We start from the raw sequence: 11,651 nt of genomic DNA, 5'->3' as shown, positions 1-11,651 counted from the left end.
TATGTATTCAATTATGCAAAATTCGGTCACACTGCTGTTGCAAAGTGCAAACATACCGACTCGACCGCTACGTTCGATCTGGTCAGTATGATGCCCTGTTCCAGGTGCACCATCCAGTGCAAATTGTTGGAACAACGTTTACGTGTTGCTGCAATAGTACCCGTCATATATCTCTTAAATTCCATTAATTTTGCTGTTAGTACTAGTACTCGTTTTTTTAAAAATAAATATATTCACGAGTATAGATATTTGATGATGAATCGTTCAATTGTTTTAAAAATTAATATTTATTGAGTAATCACTAAATTTAATATTTATGCACGGAATGTATTCTTATAAATATTTCATTCCAATCAAACGCACTCATGTATATATATATGTCTCGAATAGGTTCAATTATTGTATAGTCATGTTAAACAATTTGTTACAGTGGGAAGGAAAATGCAACGTGCGATGCTAAATTGGAACGGCGTTCCTACCCATGTAATCACGGAAGGACACTGGGTAGAGGAAGGTCTTTCGCAGTACGGCATAAAGGACATTGCGATTGTCATTACTGGTAATCCAGGCATTCCAGAATTTTACGAGGGATTTATAAAGACTTTACGAACAAGACTTTCCATCGAAACGCTTATTTGGGTAGTCGGGCACGCGGGACACGTACAACCACCGAATAATTTGTTGGCTACCATGCCGAACGATTCGACCTGGAACGAACATTACAGTTTGATCGCGCAATTGGAGCACAAGGTTTCCCTTTCATACCAACTCTTAAGCTTTTTTTATAAAAATTGACTACGTTTTTGTTATAATTTGATTACAGAAAGAGTTTATAAAGAAGTACGCGCCAGAGGATGCGAAGTTACATCTTATCGGCCATTCGATAGGATGTTGGATAATTCTGAACATGTTGAAAGATGTATTGATTTCTAGAAGAGTAGCAAAATGTTACTTGCTGTTTCCAACCATAGAGAATATAGCTGAAACCCGTAACGGATGGTTTTTCACTAGAGTAGTAAGTACTTTTAACAACGAGCTATTATATAAACAAAGCCGTAACATTACAGCATAAAATAATTAAATCTGCACTCCTGTTAGGTATCGCGTATTGCAAGTATTTTAATCTTTCTCTCTTGGACACTCTCGTGTCTGCCACACTTTTTACAAGCATTTCTAATTAGCATTTATTCGCTATTAAATGGCATTCCTGCAAAGTATAACAAAGCGATACAACAGCTATTGAACCCTCGTAGCTTGAGAAATGTTATCAAAATGGCAGACGAGGAAATGGAGATCGTAAAGGAACGAGACGATGAATTACTTTCGAAACATGCTGACAAACTGTGGTTTTATTATGGTAATTGCGATGGCTGGGCTCCAGTGAGACATTACGAAAATATGAAGCTTGCGCATCCAAATGTGAACGCAGAACTCTGTAAACGTGGCTACCATCATTGTTTTGTTTTACAGTACGACAAAGAAATGGGTAAAATCGTTGGAGATTTAATTAACGAAAGTATATCATAATTCTATTAAAAAAATGATAAATTACTGTCAAAATTTGAAAATCTTTAATATAATTGATTGCATTTGTTGGTTATGTTAATATCTATTTTAACAAAAATTAAAGAATAATATATAATAGAAAAACACAGAGTTACCATTCTACTAGTAGTATAATTTATTTGAAATTAATGTGTATAAAAAATGATACGATGAGCATGAAGGAATTAATTCAAATTGAAAGTTTATGATACGATGAGTGTAATCGCGTTATTTTCCCTACAATATCAAATAAAATGTTTAATGTAAACTGATACATATAACGTAAACAAGATACTTAGAAAAATGGGGGAAAAATTTATTCATTTACATCGAACCACGGTATAGCGTGTAGGAAGTTTGAAATTGTGGTAAATTAAATGGTTTTAGACGAGGAAAAATCCCCAACCATCCGACTTCGATTTTATTCAGTTTTTGCAAGGTCAATTTTTAATATAAAATTAAAAATGTTTGTCTCTTCCATTGAAATTCTCGAAATTGAAAAGGATTTTAACACATTACCGACCGATAGCCTATTAATCGACTTTTTTACCGACCAACGCTTACCGACCGATAGCGTATTAATCAACTGTTTTACCGACCAACGCTTACCGACTGATTAATCAACCGCTACCGGTCGGTAAAGTGTTAATATGTAATTATAATTTATGTGCCCAAATATGTTTCTGAATATATCTTACATTTTTGTATACATTTAACACATATAAGTTACTTTAATATGTGCAAAACGTTTTAGAGCCACATATCTGAGAATCTAGATGAAATAGAAGCCGTAAAAAATAAATTTCCTGAATGCTCTTCGTACGCAGATGTTTACGATGCATCTGGACTTCTTACAAGCAAAGTACGTTAAAATAATATGAATCAATTGTTAACACTAGATTGCCCAAGGAAGTCATTTTGACTGCTTTTTAATTTCGATTAGAAAAACAATTATGTATATAATGACACAATTTCTTAGAATTTTATGACTTTTTGTACAACATACAAATGCGTTTATTAATCATTGTAGTTACCTCCTCCCTCCATCATTTCCGGTATATGTGTTATACCTATATTGGTCAAAAGCAGTCATTTTGACCGCTTGGGAAATTTTAAATAATCAAATCACTCTTATTATTGAATTGAGTAAATTTCTTATATGACCAGTTCGACTCTGTATTGAAATAACAGTTTTCATTTTATTTCGATTACCAACACATGATAACATACAAGTACATGATAAATTGTCGATTTGGGCGTACCTAACCCAGACTTAATTCAGACCTAACCCAGACCCTAGATCTGGGTTAGGTCTGGATTAGATCTGAGTTAGGTCTGGGTTAGGTCTGGATTAGATCTGAGTTAGCTCTGGGTTAGGTCTGGATTAGATCTGGGTTAGGTCTGGATTAGGTCTGGGTTAGGTCTGGATTAGATCTGAGTTAGCTCTGGGTTAGGTCTGGATTAGATCTGAGTTAGGTCTGGGTTAGGTCTGGGTTAGGTCTGGATTAGATCTGGGTTAGGTCTGGATTAGATCTGAGTTAGATCTGAGTTAGGTCTGGGTTAGGTCTGGATTAGATCTGAGTTAGGTCTGGGTTAGGTCTGGATTAGATCTGAGTTAGGTCTGGGTTAGGTCTGGATTAGATCTGAGTTAGGTCTGGGTTAGGTCTGGATTAGATCTGGGTTAGGTCTGGGTTAGGTCTGGGTTAGGTCTGGATTAGATCTGAGTTAGCTCTGGGTTAGGTCTGGATTAGATCTGGGTTAGGTCTGGGTTAGGTCTGGATTAGATCTGAGTTAGCTCTGGGTTAGGTCTGGGTTAGAAATATGTCGAATGTGACTTGACGAACAATGCTTTTAAGTGTTTTATTTGAAATTTACCTGTTAAAATAAGTGTTTTATTTACACATGATAACATACAAGTACATGATAAATTGTCGATTTGGGCTTACCTAACCCAGACCTAACCCAGACCTAACCCAGATCTAATCCAGACCTAACCCAGACCTAACCCAGATCTAATCCAGACCTAACCCAGACCTAACCCAGATCTAATCCAGACCTAACCCAGATCTAATCCAGACCTAACCCAGACCTAACCTAGACCTAACCCAGATCTAATCCAGACCTAACCCAGACCTAACCCAGATCTAATCCAGACCTAACCCAGACCTAACCCAGATCTAATCCAGACCTAACCTAGACCTAACCCAGACCTAACCCAGATCTAATCCAGACCTAACCCAGACCTAACCGAGACATAACCCACACCTAACCCAGACCCTAAATCTGGGTTAGGTCTGGGTTAGGTCTGGATTAGATCTGAATTAGATCTGGGTTAGGTCTGGATTAGTTAATAATCCAAATTATCTTAACCCTTTGCACTCCTATGTCGAGTGTGATTCGACATCAATTTTGATCTCAGGAGCACCTTCGTCAAGTCTCACTCGACATTCTTTCAAGTCCAAACCAAACAGATATCATACACTTGGAAATTACAAAATACAACAACAGTGTAAATAAAACACTTATTTTAACAGGTAAATTTGCTCGAGTCATCTTCTTCAATTGCCTTATTAATGATTATTTGTCGATATGTATTATTAACACATTACCGACCGATAGCCTATTAATCGACTTTTTTACCGGCCAACGCTTACCGACCGATAGCGTATCAATCAACTTCTTTACCGGCCAACGTTTACCGACCGATAGCCGATTTATCAACCGTTACCGGTCGGTAAAGTGTTAAGAATCAATCTCACAATGTCTCTTTTCATTTTTCCTGTTTTATCAACGCCTTATCAAAAAATGGCTCTTATCAGATACTTTTTGGTGTCAAAATAAAAAAAGAAACGTGTAATTATTGCGAATTAAAGGAGGAACCCACTGGTGACGGATTCGAAAAAATCGAAATCTTTATCTCTGTTCAACGTTTCGAGTTTTAAGAACGAAAGTAAAATTCTCAAAAATGACAAAGTTACAGATTTAGTTTAGTTTATTAGAAACTAACTGCTCTTCACTTCTTCGTAAATATATTTTATTTAGGGTGTGTTTATTTAAAATTGACCAAGTAAATCGCACGCTATCAATAATAATTAACAATTAATAAGTTAGAATTTATTGTTTATGTAAATCTCACTTTTCCATCGTCAATTGAAGTTAATCAGAATTACAATTCATTAATCGATCGATCGATTACGAATATAATCGAGTAACGCGTTCGTAGCTTCAGACACCGTTCGATGGATCGATCCCATTTTCTATTTCCTTTCTCTCTCGGTAATCGTATGGAAAATCTAACGAAGACTTTGCTCGATGCTCAACCGAACCTCGAAAACTGTACAACCCGTTTCGCTCGAGTAAATCTGTCGTCGGCGAAGCAATAACTCTGAATCCTTACCAAGTACTCAACACCTTCGTATATTTAAACTCTCTCTAACATAAATACGAGTATCCTATTACATGGAGTAGAAGGAGAAATGTGCAAGGTGGCGGAGAACGGCGTTTGTACGTGTTGGGAACAAAGGAGGCGCTGTGCAACGGTCGTCCGTGCGCGATTCGGGCTGGCTCGGGAGCCATCGGGGCGATTCGGGCAGGCTCGGGAGCCTTCGGGGCGACTCGGTTCGAGCGTGGCCCGAGAACAGCGGTGTATTCTTGGTCGATGGTCGATGGCGAATTCGTGTAGCTCATGGCCCATTGTAGAAACAAATATAAATATATATATTGAACTGTTTAGCGGAAAAAAGTGGACCTGACGATTCTGCTTGACAAAAAAAAGCTACTTATGTACATTTTCAAGCAGTGTCGTCGACATTTATCGTTTCAGCGAGACCTTCGAACTTCCTACTTCGTTTTAACAAACGTCGATCGAGCCCAACATTCGCACACATGCCCCGCATCGTCATACAAAAGTCGCGTAGGAAAATATAAATGAAATTCAACTTGTATCTCTCTACGTTTCGTCCTGGGAATCTTCCTATCGGACTATTCGGTTCGAAAGGGTCGAATTTCGTTTCATTCGCTCGTACAATGTATCCACACATTTTTTTTTTTTGTCGTTTTATAGATTTGTTTTTTTTTATCTTATACGTTTTGCTCGTTTGTCTCGTGTTCTCGTCTCCGTTATTAAAATATAATAATTTCGATTCTCTAGAATAAAATATTGTTTTCTTTGCTCTCTTCTCTCTTCCTTAAACTCGTTCGCGAATTGTTATTTCTTGAAATATATGTGTAGGCTCGCATATCTCGTTTAATTCTAGTTGTCGTGTTTAACAATAAAATGGCGATCGAGTACGCAAAAGAGGATCCTCTTTTATCGATACGATATCGAATGCACCGCGTGTTTTCGTCTCCGTTTGAAGGAATGAAGAGGAATCGACGAAGAAAGTCAACAGAATGTTTCATGGGGAACACAGTAGTGCCCACATAAGTGACCAAACTCGAGATAGGCCTTGGTCACTTATATGGGCATTGTTAGTTCTCACATACAGGGTGTTTTGGCCATCCTTGGGGAAAATAGAGGCCAAAATAGGGCCAAAATCAAGAATACCAATTTGTTGATGGAGGCTTCGTTAAAAAGTTATTAACGTTTAAAGTTTTAAATGTTATGAATTTTTTTCTCGAAAATGCGCAGGATTTCGAGGGTATGTCTATTGACCAAAAATGCTTGTAATTGAACCCTGCAATTAAATATAATTTTTTTAGTACGATTTGAAATTTTTTAAATTCGTCTAAAAATTTCAGTATCTACTCGAATTTTTTTCTCGAAAGTGGGTAGGATTTCGGGGGTATGTGTATTGACCAAAAATGCTTGTAATTAACGCCTGTACCTAAATACATTTTTTTAAATATGATTTGAAATTTTTTAATTTCGTCTAAAAACATTATACCTTCTCGAATTTTTTTCTCGAAAGTGGGTAGGATTTCGGGGGTATGTCAAATGATAAGAAATGATTGTAATTGACCCCCACAACCGAAAATAATTTTTCCAGAACGATTCGAAATTTTTTTTTTCCCCCGGAAAAATTTACTGTCGATTTTTCATCGATATTAATTTTTCATTTTTAATAAATTAGGTTGAAGCTGTACAGAAAAGTTGTCTAATACTTTTTTATAGGTATCCACGAACTCTAGTTCTTCCCAAAATTTCAATGAAATCCGTCGACTATAGTAGGAGTTATGGTCGTTTGGAGTTTCGACTACGTTTTATGGGGTTTTTCTCACTTTACGGGGTCAAGGAACAACTTTTTTAATATTCTTCAAATTTCCACATATTCTTCACTAAATTACGCGTTATTTGCCTTTTGAAACATTAAAATCCTCCAATCCGTTCAGAAATTATGACGTTTTAAAGATTCGCATGAAATTTCAGGGAAACGTATCAATGTATGGTCAGACATCGTATTTTCGGTAAGGAATTTTTTTCTCGAAAATGCGTAGGAATTTGGGGGTATGTCTATTCATCAAAAATAATTGCAATTGACCCCTGCAACTAAATATAATTTTTTTAGTATGATTTGAAATTTTTTTTTTCAGTCAAAAAATTTCATTACCTTCTCGAATTTTTTTCTCGAAAATGCGCAGGATTTCGAGGGTATGTCTATTGACCAAAAATGATCATAATTGACCCTAGAAATCGAAAATAATTTTTTCAGAATAATTTCAAATGTTTTATCGCCGAAAAATTTAGACCCTGTCGATTTTTCTTAAAAAATTCGTTTTTGATTTTTAGTAATTTTGTTTGACTCTCTATAGAAAAGTTGTCTAATACTTTTTTGTAGATACCCATTAGCTCCACATCAGGAAAAAGTTTCATTGAAATATATTCACTATTGTAGGAGTTATGACTGTTTAAAATTTGTACCATTTTTTATGTGGTTTTTCTCACTTTACGGGGTCAAGGAACAACTTTTTTAATATTGTTAGAATTTCTACACATTCTTCACTAAATTACGCGTTGTTTGCCTTTTGAAACATTAAAATCCTCCAATCCGTTCAGAAATTATGACGTTTTAAAGATTCGCATGAAATTTCAGGGAAACGTATCAATGTATGGTCAGACATTGTATTTTCGGTAATGAATTTTTTTCTCGAAAATGCGTAGGAATTTGGGGGTATGTCTATTCACCAAAAATAATTGCAATTGACCCCTGCAACTAAATATAATTTTTTTTAGTATGATTTGAAATTTTTTTTTTCAGTCAAAAAATTTCATTACCTTCTCGAATTTTTTTCTCGAAAATGCGCAGGATTTCGAGGGTATGTCTATTGACCAAAAATGATCATAATTGACCCTAGAAATCGAAAATAATTTTTCCAGAATGATTTGAAATTTTTCAATTTAATTTTTTATTCAAAAAATTGATATTTTATTTTCGTCTTATTTTGGCCTCTAAAATCTCCCATTAGAGTCACCCAAGAATTGATGGGGATAACTCTGATCATTCAATTGGGCTAAAAATCTGGTCACTTATGCGGGCACTACTGTATTTCCGTCAAATTTCTCGAAAGAAATAACGATTCCAGTTCCTTCGAAGACACCACCTCCAATTGCAGCCACAATTCCATGCAAATTCGAATAAAGTGCGTGGTCTGTGCGAAATGTCGGTGCCTTTTAGCGATTTTTAGATTTCATTTATTTCCTATGTGAACGCTGGGAATTCTTATATTTCTTATTAATACTTCAAACTGATCTGAACAGGTTTAATAAAATCCCTGAGCTGGTGGCCCGAACGCGGAGAAATCAGTGATAGAGGATGTGATGCAAGGCACTTAGGCTATTTTCTAGCTTGGGCTAGCAGTCATCTGATATTACACGAGAAAAGTTCAATTATGAATCCAAGGATCTTATTCAACCCTTATTTAACCTGCTAATGGCGTATTTTGACGTTACATTGATTTTATTTATTGTTAATATCGTGCTCTTTTGTGTAACCAACTGCATAAAATGAAGACAATTAGGCAAGAAAGTCATTTTGTGCTTTTAAACATTTAAATTCTCAGTAATATATTTTGCGATGTTGAAATGATCCATGTTGTTGGTTACGTTTTGTGAATTATCAGTTAAACGGGTCTTCCAGTAATTCACGAAAAAACATCGATTTAACGCTACATTGATTTTATTTATTGTTAATATCGTGCTCTTTTGTGTAACCAACTGCATAAAATGAAGACAATTAGGCAAGAAAGTCATTTTGTGCTTTTAAACTTTTAAATTCTCAGTAATATATTTTGCGATGTTGAAATGATCGATGTTGTTGGTTACGTTTTGTGAATTATCAGTTAAACGGGTCTTCCAGTAATTCACGAAAAAACATCGATTTGACGCTACATTGATTTTATTTATTGTTAATATCGTGCTCTTTTGTGTAACCAACTGCATAAAATGAAGACAATTAGGCAAGAAAGTCATTTTGTGCTTTTAAACTTTTAAATTCTCAGTAATATATTTTGCGATGTTGAAATGATCCATGTTGTTGGTTACGTTTTGTGAATTATCAGTTAAACGGGTCTTCCAGTAATTCACGAAAAAACATCGATTTGACGCTACATTGATTTTATTTATTGTTAATATCGTGCTCTTTTGTGTAACCAACTGCATAAAATGAAGACAATTAGGCAAGAAAGTCATTTTGTGCTTTTATACTTTTAAATTCTCAGTAATATATTTTTTGATGTTGAAATGATCCATGTTGTTGGTTACGTTTTGTGAATTATCAGTTAAACGGGTCTTCCAGTAATTCACGAAGAAACATCGATTTGACGCTACATTGATTTTATTTATTGTTAATATCGTGCTCTTTTGTGTAACCAACTGCATAAAATGAAGACAATTAGGCAAGAAAGTCATTTTGTGCTTTTATACTTTTAAATTCTCAGTAATATATTTTTTGATGTTGAAATGATCCATGTTGTTGGTTACGTTTTGTGAATTATCAGTTAAACGGGTCTTCTAGTAATTCACGAAAAAACATCGATTTTTTGGTATTTTTTCAAAATTTGGAATTTTTGAAATATATATCTGCAAATACATTTGACGGAATTTGTAAAAATAACAAAATTACAGCCCTTTAAAGGGAACAGTCATTAAGGGCTAAACTTGCTCCTTCTTTGGAAATAAATAACAAAAAGAAAAAGAATTGTTGTATGTTGCATTGAAAAATAAGTAGTTAATTTTTAAATTTTAGGTTAGCATTTTTGCCCTTTCTTAGACAATATTCTAATTACGCCATAAAATGAACCTTAAATCATGTTTCTCTCGAAATCACAATTTTCCAAAATGGCTGACACGATATCTCGAGTTCTGATTCACCGATTGACTTTAAATTTATAATGAATCTTTAGAACTAGGGATATTAAGTTTTTACGTTTTATTCGATTTTTCTTGCAATCTAAAAGACGAACAAAACGAGAAAAAGCTGATAATTCGACTTTAAAATAAAATTATCAATTTAAAAATTACAATTGTCAATTTAAATTAAAATTATCAATTTAGAAATTAAAATTATCAATTTGAAAATTAAAATTATCAATTTAAAATGAAATTATCAATTTAGAAATTAAAATTATCAATTTAAAATGAAATTATCAACTTAAAAATTAAAATTATCAATTTAAAATGAAATTATCAATTTAAAAATTAAAATTATCAATTTAAAATGAAATTATCAATTTAGAAATTAAAATTATCAATTTAAAATGAAATTATCAACTTAAAAATTAAAATTATCAATTTAAAATTACAATTATCAATTAAAAATTACAATTATCAATTTAAAAATTGAAATTATCAATTTAAAATGAAATTATCAATTTAAAAATTAAAATTATCAATTTAAAATTACAATTATCAATTTAAAAATTAAAATTATCAATTTAAAATTACAATTATCAATTTAAAAATTAAAATTATCAATTTAAAATGAAATTATCAATTTAAAATGAAATTATCAATTTAGAAATTGAAATTATCAATTTAAAAATTAAAATTATCAATTCAAAATGAAATTATCAATTTAGAAATTAAAATTATCAATTTAAAATGAAATTATCAATTTAGAAATTAAAATTATCAATTTAAAATGAAATTATCAATTTAGAAATTAAAATTATCAATTTTAAAATGAAATTATCAATTTAAAAATAAAAATTATCAATTTAAAAATTAAAATTATCAATTTAAAATGAAATTATCAATTTAGAAATTAAAATTATCAATTAAGAAATTAAAATTATCAATTTAAAATGAAATTATCAATTTAAAAATTAAAATTATCAATTTAAAATAAAATAATCAATTTAGAAATTAAAATTATCAATTTAAAATGAAATTATCAATTTAGAAATTAAAATTATCAATTTAAAATGAAATTATCAATTTAAAAATTAAAATTCTCAATTTAAAATGAAATTATCAATTTAAAAATTAAAATTATCAATTTGAAATGAAATTATCAATTTAGAAATTAAAATTATCAATTTAAAATGAAATTATCAATTTAAAAATTGAAATTATCAATTTAAAATGAAATTATCAATTTAAAAATAAAAATTATCAATTTAAAAATTGAAATTATCAATTTAAAATGAAATTATCAATTTAAAAATTAAAATTATCAATTTAAAATTACAATTATCAATTTAAAAATTAAAATTATCAATTTAAAATTACAATTATCAATTTAAAAATTAAAATTATCAATTTAAAATGAAATTATCAATTTAAAATGAAATTATCAATTTAGAAATTAAAATTATCAATTTAAAATGAAATTATCAATTTAGAAATTAAAATTATCAATTTAAAATGAAATTATCAATTTAGAAATTAAAATTATCAATTTAAAATGAAATTATCAATTTAAAAATAAAAATTATCAATTTAAAAATTAAAATTATCAATTTAAAATGAAATTATCAATTTAGAAATTAAAATTATCAATTAAGAAATTAAAATTATCAATTTAAAATGAAATTATCAATTTAAAAATTAAAATTATCAATTTAAAATAAAATAATCAATTTAGAAATTAAAATTATCAATTTAAAATGAAATTATCAATTTAGAAATTAAAATTATCAATTTAAAATGAAATTATCAATTTAAAAAT

General features: G+C 31.2%; 1 protein-coding gene across 2 annotated transcripts; it reads left to right on the top strand.

Moving 5' to 3' along the window:
• Positions 1-26: 26 nt before the first annotated feature.
• On the top strand, positions 27-1,631 carry LOC122402809 (lipid droplet-associated hydrolase). Of its 2 annotated transcripts, none has more exons than XM_043405922.1 (4): positions 27-195; positions 431-750; positions 824-1,015; positions 1,099-1,630. In XM_043405922.1, exons 2-4 carry the CDS (start codon positions 442-444, stop codon positions 1,525-1,527), a joined length of 930 nt encoding a protein of 309 aa, XP_043261857.1. In that variant the 5' UTR covers positions 27-195; positions 431-441; the 3' UTR covers positions 1,528-1,630. The 2 variants fall into 2 exon arrangements, with proteins under 2 accessions (XP_043261857.1, XP_043261858.1); XM_043405923.1 differs by having other exon boundaries at positions 36-81; positions 1,099-1,631.
• The last annotated feature ends 10,020 nt before the right edge of the window (positions 1,632-11,651 follow it).

Source organism: Colletes gigas, unplaced genomic scaffold (genome assembly GCF_013123115.1).
Source record: "Colletes gigas isolate AHSC1104 unplaced genomic scaffold, ASM1312311v1 Colletes_gigas_Sc00040, whole genome shotgun sequence".
Lineage (NCBI taxonomy): Eukaryota > Metazoa > Arthropoda > Insecta > Hymenoptera > Colletidae > Colletes > Colletes gigas.
This window is presented reverse-complemented; position numbering and strand designations above follow the sequence as displayed.